This window comes from Astatotilapia calliptera, chromosome 7, assembly GCF_900246225.1.
Source record: "Astatotilapia calliptera chromosome 7, fAstCal1.2, whole genome shotgun sequence".
NCBI classification, from domain to species: Eukaryota; Metazoa; Chordata; class Actinopteri; order Cichliformes; family Cichlidae; genus Astatotilapia; species Astatotilapia calliptera.
Genome location: NC_039308.1, coordinates 50,996,191 through 51,011,650, shown reverse-complemented (window position 1 = coordinate 51,011,650; position 15,460 = coordinate 50,996,191). Strand labels below are relative to the sequence as shown.

General features: G+C 41.2%; 3 protein-coding genes across 7 annotated transcripts; 2 read left to right on the top strand and 1 right to left on the bottom strand.

Moving 5' to 3' along the window:
- The first annotated feature begins 50 nt into the window (after positions 1–50).
- golt1bb (golgi transport 1Bb) lies at positions 51–3,633 on the top strand. Of its 2 annotated transcripts, XM_026175452.1 has the most exons (6): positions 51–265; positions 873–964; positions 1,271–1,449; positions 1,742–1,823; positions 3,099–3,114; positions 3,207–3,633. In XM_026175452.1, the coding sequence occupies exons 1-6, from the start codon at positions 241–243 to the stop codon at positions 3,212–3,214; spliced, it is 402 nt and encodes a 133-aa protein (XP_026031237.1). In that variant the 5' UTR covers positions 51–240; the 3' UTR covers positions 3,215–3,633. The 2 variants fall into 2 exon arrangements, with proteins under 2 accessions (XP_026031237.1, XP_026031236.1); XM_026175451.1 differs by having other exon boundaries at positions 60–265; positions 3,099–3,633.
- A 1,775-nt stretch (positions 3,634–5,408) lies between these two features.
- LOC113026539 (spexin-like) lies at positions 5,409–8,537 on the top strand. Its single transcript, XM_026175446.1, has 7 exons — positions 5,409–5,991; positions 6,070–6,131; positions 6,869–6,940; positions 7,019–7,064; positions 7,152–7,211; positions 8,165–8,251; positions 8,348–8,537. The coding sequence occupies exons 3-7, from the start codon at positions 6,878–6,880 to the stop codon at positions 8,404–8,406; spliced, it is 315 nt and encodes a 104-aa protein (XP_026031231.1). The 5' UTR covers positions 5,409–5,991; positions 6,070–6,131; positions 6,869–6,877; the 3' UTR covers positions 8,407–8,537.
- A 317-nt stretch (positions 8,538–8,854) lies between these two features.
- ldhbb (lactate dehydrogenase Bb) lies at positions 8,855–14,689 on the bottom strand. Of its 4 annotated transcripts, none has more exons than XM_026175444.1 (9): positions 14,553–14,689; positions 14,386–14,436; positions 12,587–12,723; positions 12,055–12,172; positions 11,662–11,835; positions 11,388–11,561; positions 11,195–11,312; positions 10,548–10,671; positions 8,855–9,501 (listed from the first exon to the last, which is right to left on the bottom strand). In XM_026175444.1, the coding sequence occupies exons 3-9, from the start codon at positions 12,713–12,715 to the stop codon at positions 9,334–9,336; spliced, it is 1,005 nt and encodes a 334-aa protein (XP_026031229.1). In that variant the 5' UTR covers positions 12,716–12,723; positions 14,386–14,436; positions 14,553–14,689; the 3' UTR covers positions 8,855–9,333. The 4 variants fall into 4 exon arrangements, with proteins under 4 accessions (XP_026031229.1, XP_026031226.1, XP_026031228.1 ...); XM_026175441.1 differs by having other exon boundaries at positions 13,172–14,413; XM_026175443.1 differs by having other exon boundaries at positions 14,386–14,413.
- Between the last annotated feature and the right edge of the window lie 771 nt (positions 14,690–15,460).

Sequence of the window (15,460 nt, the reverse complement as noted above, 5' to 3'; positions counted from 1 at the left end):
AGACAGCAAAATTGGCAGAGTGTGTTGGATCAGTGAGTGTCATCATAGACGATCTTTGCTGGCGTGCGCGTATACGTGGCTCCGGCTGACGTGGTTGCGTAATGAACCGCTACCTTTGCCTCCACTGCTGCTACTGCCGCTTGTAGCATCAACACTTTGGCTACGCTGCTTTCGTAAAGCTGCCAGTTTGAGTCGTTGCGACCTCTTGGTGATTGGACAGAGTCTTCAGCGGATACCAAAATGATTTCGCTCACGGATTCACAAAGTAAGAGCCGCTTCTGTTTCTATGCTGTTCTTTGTCTTTCTAGTGTTTCTGTGCGAAACCGGGTTTAGCTGAATGTACGAGGCCAGCAGCTCAAACACGATTGGCTGAGAGCAACGCTACGTCACCACGTGAAGTAGCTGTAAAGGGGAACTGTTTTTTTTTTTCTTTTTCACTTGTTTCTTGTTTTTAAAAAAAAAAACGTATATCGAGCACGGCCGAAGTGTAAACCAACGAGGTTAGCGTATGTGCACGAGTCATTTAACTGCTTGGTTTTTTGTTGTTGTTTTTTTACACTTGGCTGTGTGATGTCAGCACAGAAGTCCCACCTACCTGCTGTTCAAACCTTCTGTCTGCAAAGGGCAGCCAATAATAAGAAAGCTTGCTTAAAGCTGGCTAATCCAGAGTCCCACTGTAAGAAAAACAAGGCTTATTTTGGACTGGATCATGCAAAGCTGCCTTGTAATAAAATGTGAAGCTGGAAATGAATATGAATACCCCCCTTAATGAATAGTCATTCTGCATTTCTTTAATAAAATTGAAATCCATGTAAACCAAAGTAGATCATGCGACTTATTAATAACTTCTTTCTTTTTCTTGATGTCTGCAGAGATTGGGATGGGACTGACGGGGTTTGGTGTGTTTTTCCTCTTCTTTGGGATGATGCTGTTTTTTGATAAAGCTCTCCTTGCCATTGGAAATGTGAGTTGATGGTTTTTGGGTTCATTGATATATCAGAGTAGTACCTGTATTGTTGATTGCCATTTGGCTGTTGGTCCATATGATCACATTTGCTGATGTGAGTGGAAGTTGATCTTTTCTTTGCTGCTCTAGAGCAGGGCAGTAAAAAGGAAACAGATGTTAAAAATGAATGTTTATATCAGGTAAATTATTAGATTAAAAATTGCTGTGAGCACAGAACCTACCTAGTAATTATAACACAGTGTGAAAGTCTATCCTATATAACCTAAAAGATCTTGGACCCGTGACATGTTGTTTCCTGTGCAGATTCTATTTGTCTCCGGACTGTCGTTCGTCATCGGCCTCGAGCGTACCTTCAGGTTTTTCTTCCAGAGGCACAAACTAAAAGCCACCAGCTTCTTCCTGGGAGGAGTGTTGGTGGTTCTGCTTGGCTGGCCGATTGTTGGGGTTGTTCTGGAGATCTACGGTTTCTTCCTCTTATTCAGGTCAGCTCAGTCAGAAAGGGCTGAACTCCTTTTCCTCTTCTTCCTCGTTTGGCTGCTCCCTATTAGGGGTTGCCACGGTGGATTATCTACCCGAATCTCTCCCTATACCTAACGTCCTTTGTCACCTCAATCCCTCTGCATGTCCTCCTTCACTATATCCATGAACCTCTTCTGCCGTCTTCCCTCTTTCCTCCTGCCTGGCACCTCCATATTCAACACTGTCCACTATCTCTCCTCTGCACATGTCCAAAACAATTTCCAAGTCTCACTTTATTCTTGCACTCGTTAACAGGGGATTCTTCCCGGTGGCAGTCGGATTCATCAGACGAGTGCCTGTGCTCGGATCTTTGCTCAGCTTACCGGGGATCAGTGCGGTAAGTGTCACTCTCAGGCACTTTAACCTTAATAAGGGTCACTAATCACAAATATTGTTTAGCTTTATAAGGCTTTCAATGACATTTGTCTGCAGGACTAACAGTAAATAAACACTGTCTGAATTTGATGAAACTTTGTGGAGAGGAAGATTCCACTAATCTTTGATGCAGTAATAATAAAAGTTGGTCATGGTGGAGAAGGTGCTCTCTGAGTGCACCTGCAGTTTTCTTTTATGCAAGCCTCTCTGGTTGCAGTAAGAAGTCAGATTCTATAGAAGTGCGTGAGAAAATGGCTTCTGGCTCTCCTGCTTAGGTTATGGTCTCAGTTGCTACTTTCAGGTTTCATTAAATACAACATGATGTCCACTGTGTACATGAGATTCCAGCTGTAGTTGAAATAGCAGGGTACGCCACCTACATTGTGGCCGAGTCACTCAGACTCATGGTCTGATCCGCACCTTGCATCTATTTAAGCTCAAGGCCTGGAAGCAGAATTTTGCTAATCAAAGGGTGTCACGGTGGCCTCCTCCATCTTTTAAATACAGTCTTTGGCAGACATGGAAAAATCTGGTACTTGCAGCCCGTTGTCTAAAAAGTCATGCAAGTATAATTATACGAATACTAAACTATCTTGTTTTATTTGTGCTAAACAAAATTCAGTTTACCACCATATATGACTAAAATACATCATTTAAAGTCTTGCATTTGAGAAGCTGGAACCAGGGATTTGTTTTCTTTATTCGTATTTGAATAATGTTAAGTGCAAAGAATTGATTATCAAAATATTTGGGGATTAGTTCTCTAAGCTAAACATGAACTTTTTCCATTAGATGATACAAATGGCATTTACGGCAAAAAGCAGCTGAAAGTTTTTAAAGAAGCTGATATTACTTTGTTGATCTATGTGGGCTTTAAAGATTTTTAGAGTGAAATGGCTCCAAAAGCTGAGGAAGGTTTTTTAGATGAGAGGGCTCTGGTCTTTCTCTCATCTAGTCTAATAACAGGGTCCCTGTTGTCCTGAGCACGACCTCATGGGATTCCCCGCTCAGTCTCGTGTCTTTGAAGCCTTTTGTAGCTTCTTGGAAACCGTCAGCGTCCAGGATCAGTTAATTCTGCCGTGGTTGCTAATATTTTACAGCTGTTTACCAATATAAAAACCTCACTGCATTATCAACATCATCATCCTTGCATGTTCTGCTTCATACATGTTATTTTAAATCATCCTTCGCATAACAACTCGTAAATAATTCTGCCCTTTTTCATGTTTTATTTCAGCTGGTGGACAAAATTGGTGAGAGCAACACGATGGTATAACAAAGAGGACAGTTTCAGCGTTTCTTACCGCCTCATGGTGACTGTATATTTTGACCATTGCCATTCCAGAGCTGTGAATCCAAACATTACTCTGCACAAAAGACACACGCATCTGTGGATGTCTGACTGACTGTACATTTAATTCTATTAGAGGGAAACTGTTTCTGACTGCTACTGGAAAACATTACCAAGAGATCTTTTTTTAAGGCTGAAAGCAGTTTCTCTTTTATGTCATTCCACTCTGATATTTATGGACTGATAATCTGGGACCACTGGATTAACTCGGAGGACAGTGACAGCATCTGTGTGCCTGAACAGACACTGAGGGCCTTTTTTTTCCCTCCATGAAGAGTTAGTGGAATTTTATACTTTAAAAAAATGTGCAGTTGAGCTAAATGTGGCAGAAATGTAAAAACAGTTTATATTGTCCTGGATGGAGATGTTTAACTGTAACTTTTCTAAGTGCTTGAAATAAAGTGTGCATTTTATAAATTTTGTTTTGTAGCGTAAGTAATTTAGATGTCCCAGGTCTTACCTGCGTTTTGGGTAATAACAGTATGATTTGCTAAAAGAAGCCCAGCTCCATCTTCTATTCAGGGACTCTACTAGAAGAGCTTTACATGGTTCACCCATACTGGGCCTTGGTGAAGCTCCTCTAATGCACATGTCCTCTGAAACAAGCTGTTTTACCCTTTAATGCACAGGTGTTCAACTTCAGTCCTCGATGGCCGATGTCCTGAAACTTTTCCATGTGTCCCTCTGCAGCACACCTGAATAAAATCAGTAGGTCATTAGACTTTATAGAACTTGACTGATGCTGAGGTGGCAATTCATCCATTTGATTCATGTTACAGCAGCTCATGACTAAATTAACATGGTACAATAAAAGTACTTTTAAAAGTAGTTTTATTTTCTTCCAAAAACTTATATTTACTTACATTTATTTAAACTTCAGTATGGTTAGGTGTTGCCACCTGAGCATGTAGTCAAGTCTTGCTAATGACCTACTAATTTTATTCAGGTTGTTGCAGCAGGGACATATTTAGAAGAAGGCGGTTGGAGACTGTATGATCGTGTGTAGTAAACTAATCTCATTGTCTTGGTTGCTTCAGAGGCAGGGACCAAGTCTGCAACCACTTGTAGTCAGTTGCTGGATTCAAAGGTGGCAATACAACAGCATTAAATGGATTCAGTCTGCTATCAGTGTACGATTGAATGTGCTCAAGTTGGCATCCACATGCAATCTGTTTGTGATAATACGGTGGTTATACTCAATAATATATATAAGATTTACTAGCATAAATTTCCAAATTTGTTGCCATGTATATAAACAGAAGTCTAAACCATTTAGATTCAGAGTCCAGCTGAAAACTCATTGATTTGAAACAAATTCATCCAAAAACAGTGACGGTGTTGTTACAGGACAGGGATTTAACTATATAAGCAGCTGGAAACCAGTTGAGTCCTGTTACAGAGAGGCGTGTTGCAGATGAGTTGCGCTGATTGGCACAGACTGACTTGTTTAGATTGCAGTGTGTTGGCACTCTGCGTTTTTAATTGGTCGGCATTGTAAATATTCACCAATCTGCGTGAGAGTGATTGCAGTTAGTCCGAGTGGCCCGCAATTGTCTGCAGACAGGTTGCCTCCCAACAGGCGACCTGTGCGGTCACTTTGTGATTCAAAGTGGTCACTCACTGGTTGAGGGTGCTGTACGGTCAACTTCTGATGGAAAGGTTGGTCATCAAACTGGTGTTTACTCTGATGAGTCTTAAGCCAGCTTTATATGACAACGTCAACCACTGTGAAATGATAATACGTTCCCTTTAAGCATTCACATATCAGAGATTAGATTTATAATTCAAAACGAATTAACTGTTTATACACAGTGTGTACAGGTCATAAACACAGAGATTTATGTATGTGTGAAATTTCTAAAACAGTTGAAACAAAAATAACAAATAAATTCAAGGTCCTCATGTCATCCAATGTCCTTCATGCTTTCAGCTGATCCAGGCTTCTGCTCCTCATGTCGAACCCACATTCTCAAACTTTGATACAAATCCATCATCTTCAAGCAAATGCACTGCATTCATAATAAAAGTGGAAGAAAAACTAATGATGGGTTACTTAAATATTTTTGCTAGAGCCCTTGGTAGAACAAACACATTTAATTTAACTACACTTATATTTGCCTTTGAAATAAACACATTAATTGCCATGTTGTGATAGTAAAGGCCTAAATGTCTCTTAGAAAATGTTTGAGAGGTTAAAATGTATTAGTATGTGTATATTTTTAGCTCACCTGGCTGAAGGACCAATGCACTTAAGCCACGGCAAGACTTAAGTTCATCCATAGTTCACATTAATACAGTGCTGGTCTTATTTTAGCAAAGACCACCATTCACTTTAGTTTTATTACATAGCTGCAGTTCAAAACAACAGTTGCCCCAAGGCTTTATATTAAAGAGACAAAGACCCTGCAATATTACCAAGACACTTGAACAATCATATGACTCCGCCCCCTATGAGCAAGTAGTGCTCCTCACAATGATGACCGCAATTTGGGAGAAGACCTACTGAAGTCATGGACAAATCAGTTGTAGCCAATAAAATAGATTTGCAGATTACACAGGGCCCTTGAAGGACTAGAATTGTCTTATTCTGGCATCTGCACCTGCCACCTCATCACTGCTCACCGCATCAACTTCATTCATAAAATCTCACCGGCGTTGTCGTCCTGCAGTGACCCTGTGAAAATACTCTGCTGCTTGCAAGACTTAAAAGTTTGAGTGTCTCTCATGCGTCTGCGATTAATGTGCAGCGACATCTTTAACAGCACCGTCAGCTGAAGAAGTAGGTGTGAAGTGATTAAGACACCTGTCAGCGTCATCAGTTGTTTTTTTCTTACAAACGATGTGACTGCACTGACAGGGAAACATTAAACATTTAAACCAGCTGCAACCTGCAGGAGAGCACAACGCTTAAAGTAAAAGGTAAGATATCCCTCTTCTTAGTTATATATAATATTTTAATTTTCTTAAATGTGACAAAATTAAGTAAATTAAACTTTTACTTTCTAAGTCTACCTTTTACTATTTATGAGCAAAATAAAATTTGTTTATAACACAATACAGCATAAAAAATCATAAAGCTAATAAAGCACAGACAGAAAACATGTAACTATTGTCATTCAGTAGTAGTTAGTATAGTGAGGTGTTAGTACAATACAACAGCTCACAATTGTGTGTACAGGAGAAGTTTACTTGCTAAAAATACACGGGCAATTTCTTAAACCTGCTTACAGAGATTTATTATAGTGTGTTTACATTAGTAACATGTAACAAAGTCAGAATGCTATAAATTGAAGTAAAATAAAACACTATTAATGAAAATATGCTACAAATACTGTTATTATAAATACATTTTAACTGTATAATGTACACAAACCGCAACTTACTGGTGTCCAACTGTAAATTTACTTGAAGGTAGTGGCTGTAATTTAATTTAAAGTACATTTACTGTAATAAAAATGACAGAAAATGTAATTTACTGTAAAGTTACTGCAAACATTTTACTGTAAATTACTGGCATCTAGATGCCGATGAGTTGCTTTAAAATTTGTTTACAGTGAGTTTACATCTAAACACAGAGAAATAGATGTGTGCTGGATGACTGTAATTAAACGTATACTTCTCAGAAAAACATTTTTCCCCCTCTTGTTCTGTTGCAGAGTTCAACAATGTCTCTACTAGTCACGCTGCTTTTGCTGTCGCTGGTTTCTCAGTGTTGGACTGCTCCACAGGTTAGTCGGTATTTTTCTTTTGTCATGTTTAACCCTGATCAGCCTGAGCTGGAACAGAATTTTCTTTTCCCTTTTCAGAGGAGAAACTGGACTTCTCAGGCGATCCTATACCTGAAAGGAGCACGTAAGAACGCACTGACGGCAGCAAACAGTCACCCAGGTTTTAGACGTCTATCAGATCGAAACAATATAGTGTGCTGATCTTTTACAGAGGGACGCCGCTCATTTTTGGAGCGTGCCAGAAGAGAGGAAGAAAGCACTTTTCACTCAGGTGTGTGAATACATGATGCAGCTCGAGTAGTGTAATCAGATAAACAAGTAAATATTCTGTGTAAGCTGACTAGTATTGTATTTGGCTCTTAGGAGCCTGTATTCATTTGTAAGAAATCATCCTTTGGAATAAGTTTGTACTTAATATTGTGGTAACTTTTTGTTTTAGTTTGTTTTTACTCACATTTATTGTATTTGTTAGTTTTTTAATGATTTACTTGATTTTATTCATTTTATTGATCTTGTTTGTTTTACACTAACTTGTAAAGCACTATGGTCGAGCTTGTTTGTTTTAAATGTACTCTAGAAATAAGGCTGATATTGTGATTTTGAACTGGTTACATTTTCTGAAACATTTACTAATGTTTCAGAAATCAGTCATTAATGAGAGCTTCTTCTTCTTCTTCTTCTGCTTTTTAATCCTAGGCAGTTTTAAGAGTTTGTTAAATTTTTTAGTTGCAGGTATTTTATTTCCATCAGAGTAAAAACTCCATGAATAAATTATTTTGCTATCATGTTTGAAGTGATGGCTTATTACCAGTTAGAAATCATAATAAATATTACATTTTGTTATGTTTACTTATTAATTTTGTGTTCCTTGTTTTAACCCTTTAAAGCCTGAACAATGAAATAATTACCAGAAAATTAATTTTTAAAAAAAAAACAAAGTGTATTGTGGAATTTATTTAGATTTTAGACAATCCCCACTGATGATGTAGAAGTCTCAAAAACTGTATGTGTCAAATATGATACACGAGGCGTTAAGAGGGTGAAGTGCCACATATGTGATTTCATCAGCCTGATCCTGGGTGTTTATTTCCGAGGGTTTCATACGGAAGATAAAAAAGAGGAAATCTTAGTCTCCTCTTCACACAGCTATATTTGTATTTTGTTGGTTGCACAGTTTTTTGTTTCTTTTCCAAATACTGCCATTTCTGCTCCGATTCTCTGCAGGGACTCACAAGCAGAACAGCGATGGCCGAGGCTCTTCTTTGCTTTTATCCATTTTACTGGAACTCCTACAGCGAGCTGTAGAAGAAGGTAAAACCTTGGAATTCATCACCACCAACACCCTGACTTACCAGATCCTCCTGAACTGCTTTAAGATTATTTATGGCTCTTTTTTTTAATCCTCAGATGCAGGCAATCCAGATAATCACCTGGACTATCAGGAGGTGAATAGAACCCACTTGTGAACATTCATCAGAGCCCAGTTCTATGTTTTTCTGTTTCTTATGTTGCTTGTTACATTTTATTATTGTTGATGTTTGTCTGCGTGTCGCAAATTTGACTTAACTTATAATAAAATGCGCAAAATAAATGAAAATGTCCGTCTGCAAGATGTTAGAGTCTGATTTATGCGTGAGTTTATCTCTTCATTTGACTGTCATCATGTGCAGTTTGGTGGTGTGACGCATGGATGGATTTCCATTTACACTCATCCTTGTCAACTTATTAAAACAATTACGCCAGTCACTCATTCACACCATGAAGTGATTAACACCAGGATGACAAACTATCAGTCACTCATCATCGCGCCGTCTTCACAGCGGTCACTGAGAGAGCCGTGTCGGAGGTAGACGATCGGGATCAGACAGAGTTCATCGACTAATACATTCCAGTAAAATCACCATGAGCTTCCAGCAGGGTTTTAGGATTTATTTTATTGAACCATGTTGTTAGATCATAGGCCACATGTAACACTCTGCTCTTCACTTTCAGCAAAAGAGAAAGCCCATGTTCACAGATTTCTATCACGCTACATAAATAGCCAACACTGAAGAACTGAAACACTGCACTTATTGCTTTAGTCCCTGCTTCTTTTATTAGTTGCCAAAGCAACATGACACGTGGTCCCACAGTGCAACACAGCAAAGGACAAATGAGTCAGAGCATCTCACTCATTATTGGGGTCACCTTTTGGTCTCCAGCGAGCAGAAGTGCACAAACTGACCCCTACGGCTAAATCTGGCTGGATGAAACCCCTCCAAAAATCTGGGAATCTACATAGTGCAGTAGGCTGAAGGTGCAGAGGGGCAAAGCTTTCTGGTGTGACCGTGGAGTGATGCTGAAGGTCATGAGTAGTCAGGAAGGTGTAGCTATTAGCTCCCCCTGCGGGCAGGTTAGACATCCTGCAAGTCCTTCTGGATGTCCCAGAGTGTGTTAGCGCTGGCCTGCAGCTGGGCCACCTCTTCATCTGTCAGGGTCATGTTGATCACGCTAGCCACACCCCCGCTGTTCAGCACGCAGGGCAGACTCAGATAGACCTCGTCACTGATCCCGTACATGCCCTGTTAATGACAAAGCACACTGTCTTTATGTGGAAGGGCTTAGCGTCATAACAAAGACTTGCTATAGAGGTCTAAAGAGGGGAACTATAGGGAAAGCAATTGTTTTTTAAATATTAAAATATGACATTACTGTGTATAGAACAGGGGTGTCGAACTCCAGGCCTCGAGGGCTGGTGTCCTGCAGGTTTTAGATATCACCCTGGGTCAACACACCTGAATCACATGATTAGTTCATTACCAGGTCTCTGGAGAACTTCAAGACATGTTGAGTAGGTCATTTGGCATTTAAATCAGCTGTGTTGGCTCAAGGACCCATCTAAAACCTGCAGGACACCAGCCCTCGAGGCCTGCAGTTCGACACCGCTGATCTAGTGCATCTACACATCATGAAATATATTACATATGTACTCGCACAAGCTCAAAGGGGGTGGAGTTGAAATCTGAACACCCAACGTGGAGCTTGAGCCCACGACCCTGAGATCAACAGTCTTATGCTCTAGCCCAGGGGTGGGGAACTCTGGGCCTCAAGGACCGGTGTCCTGCATGTTTTAGACATCTCCGTGATCCAACACAGCTGATTTAAATGGTTAAATTACCTCCTCAACATGTCCGGTAATGAGGCCTAGTAATGAACTTATCATTTGATTCATGTGTGTTGACCCAGGGTGATATCTAAAACCTGCAGGACACAGGCCCTTGAGGCCTGGAGTTCCCCACCCTTGCTCTGGTGACTGAGGTTGCCGGGCTTCAACTCTAGAGAACGTGTCGACTGAACCTGCAAATGTTCTGCGTTTTTCCTTGAAACTTGCCTTTTGGAATATATAATGATTATCCAAACAGATGATTACATCTGATGATTCTTTTTTGGCTTAGTGTTTCACTCTTACTATCAGAAAAGTGGCTTGGGAAAAAAAGAGCTTTATTTAACACAACTGGTAATTACACTCACACTTTATACATTTTGGATTCAAAATTCTAGTTAAAGTTATATTTTAAAGAATACTGGGAAATTCTTTAACGAGTACATGAACATGAGCGTCTGTTACCTCCACCATGGTGGAGACGGGATGAATCCTGTTCATGTTCCTTATGAGACTCTCTGTCAGGTCGGCTACGCTGAGACCGATGGCCCAGTTGGTGTAGCCTTTCAGTTTGATCACCTCATAGGCACTAAGAGATGTAAAACAAACAAACAAACAAAAACATGTCTAAAGTGTCTAAAATCATGAAAATTCACCGAGATTGATTAAGACAGCGACAGGTAACAGCTAAGGTAGCGATAGGTGATACGTCTGTGTCGTGTCTAAACGGTCAGCCATTGTATTGTGACGTGGTGTTGACTCGGTAAAGATGAGATCTACACTCATCTACACAATATTTTAAACTCGCTGATGTTGATCCAGCATGAAAGAAAGAGAGACTTTTAGCCTGAAGAATTTCAGAATTGAAGAGAAAGTTTGCAGATGAGCTTCCATGTTGGCCTTAGTTTGAAATCTGACCCATGTCAGGGTTTCCGACCAATAAGGTGCAGCTCTTTGCTGACAGTGCACATGTCCAGCATTGACTGTGACTGTGTTATCAACTTGCCCATCAGTGAACAGAGATATCGGCTCACCACTAGCAGGTGAGTTTAAAAAGATCATACTTTAAAATATTGTATCCATAAACTAGATTTAAGCGACCTCCAGCCTACCTGTCCACCACCTTCTTGTGAGTCTCTTTCCAGTTCTCGTCGTCGCTGTCAGTGCCGATATCAGGGTTTAACGTCTGCAGGCTGACTCCAGCCACGTTTGTTCCACTCCACACAGGCACTGTAACACATCTGGAAACCATCAACCTTCATGCACGTACACACCATACACAGTTATTGCCTACAGCATCCTCACCACTTGTGTCTCCATGCTCTCCCAGGATCCATCCGTTGAAGCTGCTCGGGTGGATTCCCAGTTTGTCAGCCATCAGGAAACGGAAGCGTGCCGAGTCCAAGTTGGTGCCGCTGCCGATGACACGGTGCTTTGGAAGCCCGCTCAGTTTCCAGGTCACATAAGTCAGTATATCGACTGTCAGAGAGAGGGAGAGATTTATAGTGTTAAAAGGTGAATACTGCAAGATTTCATGTCTGAGGACGTAAATAAAGAAGAGCTATGTGGTTGGCTGAACCTGGATTGGAAACAACAATGATGACGCAGTCAGGGCTGTATCTGACAATCTGGGGGACGATGTGCTTAAAGATGTTGACGTTTCTCTGAACGAGGTTCAGCCTGCTCTCCCCCTCCTGCTGACGGACTCCAGCGGTCACCACGACGATGCGGGAGTTAGCTGTAACCGAATAGTCTGAAATACAAATTTTAAAAAACAGATCAGTTTGGGTTCACATTCTCCTTCAAACCTTTGCAAAGGTGGGAAATTAAATTTAAACAGCTCCATAGTGAGCTGCACCCTGTAAATACTTTTTAAAGAGTTTTAATTAAAACTAAGGCTGCTTTATGAGATTGAGCTCCTGTGTGTTTGCATGTGTGTGTGTATGTGTGTTTGTCTGCGATATGAACTCGCCTTTATCTGCAACTATTTTGGGGGTTTTGAGGAAGAGGCTGCCATGCTGCAGGTCCATCATCTCTCCTTTCAGCTTATCCTCCACCACATCCACCAGCGCCAGCTCATCAGCCAGCTCCTGCACATATCAGACAAGGTCAAACCGATCCATAGTACAGTTTGCTTGTTGCCATTAGAACTAGTTGAAAAAAAGAACATAATAGAGAGCTTCAAGTGAGTCTGTTTTAAGCCTAATGGCTTAAATAATTGTTTTATGATGTATGATTCAGTCCAACGGTGAAACGGGTTATCTAATTTAAGTGAATGAAAATAAAACCTGAACAGCTTTAGGAGAACTCCACTGTAATCCTTCCTTTTTGATTACAAATACATGTTTCCTTGTTAACAAGTGCAGTAAAGGGATAACGGTCAGATCAGACACCAAGAGATCAGTAATCTCGTGGCAATCTTGGAAGAGCCTGAGTATGATCCCATCTCGTGACCCCAGCAGGCAGCGTGGTAATCTGAGAGGCAGAACCAGTGAGACTCTTACCCTGAGTAGGATGCTGAGAGCGCAGGCCATGCCAACCTGGCCCACACCCACCACTGTAACTTTATTCCTCGGAGGCTCAGGTGGACCACTGAACAGCGGTGTGATCAGTTTCTGCAGGACTGAAGCCATTTTCAGTGCTGAGAAGTGTAAATGAAAGAAGAAAGGGATGAGCGTTTAGGGTCAGGTGAAGCAGCAAAGCATTTTACACAGACACGACAGTAGCCAATGGTCCTGCGTGCAGCCTCGCATGCACACAACTCATAAATAAGTCAGAGTGCAGAGGGATTTCTAACGCAAGCCTGACATACAGTGGCATAGAAGAAAACCACTTCTCAGACACTTCGATCATTTACAGCAGTTTTCTCTTTTTTGAAATGGAACTGAAGGCAAAGGAAGGAGGGCAGGAAAAAGAAAAGGCTTCAAGGACAACTAGAGAGTGCATTATTTCCCTTTCTAGCAGGTATGAAGAAGGCGATCTGCTCTCAGACAGAAACGTATTAGGTCCTGTCTCACGCGTTCTCTATTTGCAGAGAGTTCACCTTGAAATGACATATGGCCAGACACAAAAACACCAGCAATACTTGCATTGTCCGATGAAGCTCCGAGCTGCAAGGTATAAATACCACCATGTAATCAGCATGGCCACCTGGATGGATGACTAAGTCGTGTTCCTACAGAGCTCTGTCCCCCCTCCTGCATCCACAACACCTCCCTGAGTCACAGTTTTTGCAATGCAGTCGGTCCAGGCAAGTATCCGCTCAGCTGCAGCAGTCCCACAGAGCTCATGTGACTCAGGGTTAGATGGAGGAGCTGTCAGCTGCACAGAGCTCCGCTCCTCACCTCCCTCCCTCCTTCCCAAATGAGGAGGACGTAGCAGTATAATCGGATGCCAAACTTGATTGACTGACTGCAGACTGTTAAAGGAGTTACTGTAATCCCTTAACGCTGCTTCCATCTGCTACACCTCACCTCTAATGGGAGGTCTCAAAAGAACAGCTGATTTCTATTTAAAAGGCTTGATAATTTATTCTAAATGAATGAAGGGACCTGCTTTATGTCTCTCTAAGCACAGTTTAAAACACTGGCCTGTAATGAATCTGAAATGATGCTGTTGTTAAACAACCATCAGATACGTTTAGAAATAATTAGATTAAAACCATGCACTGCAAATTGCAAATAATGTAAAGCAAAGGGCACTTATGCTTGAAGAGACAGACATTAACATCCCTGTGCGTCTCTAATAGCAGGCATGAATGCTGAATATGCTGCTATTGAAAGTGCAATGCTGAAACGATCCATTCATTATCCAAGACCGAAGCTGGATTACCAGCTGACAGCACCATGCACTCCAGTCATGTAAATGTGAGCGGTTAATGAGATGGCTTAGCATCCAAGGTCATTGGGGAGGGAAGGAGGGAGGGAGGGTGACAGCAGTTTTCATAACTCTCAGTCAACTGCAGTAGAAGCATGGTTGGTACTCCAACACAGTGAGGTAGTCGGCTGCGACGTCTGAAAAAAGTTACATCTGCCTTGAACTTGAACCTAAACAGCCACTGCGGGGGAGGATGAGATATAATGAATACATGATGACAAAACAAAGCAACAGGAAAGCCTAAAGCCCCAAACTCAGCTATAAAATTAATGTAATGCAGAATTTTAACTTCTAGCTAATTGCCCTGCTTATACATAAACTTTTCATTTGTGGTTGTGAAAACAAATCCCTTAAAAAAAAAAATACTCTGACTGCCACTGTAAACACAAGCAGACCCTACGTATATGTAAACTTAAATGTGACTCACAGTTCTGCACACACTGAAATGGACCACCCTAAAGTGAGAATGAAGAGAGGACTGATGCAAGCAAAACAAAGCCAAAGGCATTCAGGTGTCACAAACTGCTACACATATTTCAACAACAGAAAGATAAAATTATACTATCTACACAACACGGAAATACCGCAGTTCACCTGTTTTGTTGAGCGTCCAGGTATAACTCCTTGGGCTACAGTGAGACTCTCCTCTGTTGTGCTGTACGGTGTGGCTACTCTTCTTCCTGTTGTGCTGTCAGCCTGCAGTCTGCCGGATTTAATGGGCTAAGCCTCTCCGTCCCCTGCAAAGACTCAATTTGGCACTCCATCGGCCACCACAGTCAGCTGGTACATCATTCACTGACACTTCATGCAAAATAACAAAACATGACTACGTATTCCAAAAACATAAACCAAAAATAGAGCTGTTATTGTTGCGGACATTATTGTCACATTTACTTTACATATTCAGTCGGTGAATGAATGCCACATGCCGGTGACTCCAGCAGATTTGGTCTTGTGGCGTTTGTCCTTCTAGCCGGTCTTGGGTTGGAATTAGCAAAGTTAATAATTATCAAACAAAAAGCCCTGCATTTTAGTGTCAGTACAACACTCACGCACTCTGATGGGCCTGCCTTTTACCTCACTATGTAAATATACTTAATATAAATTAGGTAATTTTGCCTTTATTTCCTGACTTTCAATTATCTTTAAAAAAACAAACAAACAAACAAACTTATTTCAGCTTGTATTTTTCTTTAAACTGTTCCAAGAAATAGATGTGTGATTCAGCTGCAGGTGTGGACTGACCGAGCATTTGGACGCTGAGTCCTTTTTTACACGCTGCTGGATCTGAGTGTCATGAGGACACTTTGTCAAACACAAGCACACACACCAGTAAACCAGCAGGGGGATACAGTCTCATGCAGAAAAGATTCATAAAACACTGTGTGCAGTTCATGAGGGAAGGCATGAAATGCAGCAAAGTGCAAACGCATTCTTTCATCGCCTTTAAAAAGCCACCAGTGCACGTGCTGTCCTGGAGGCAGCAGTCCAAGCAGAGGTTC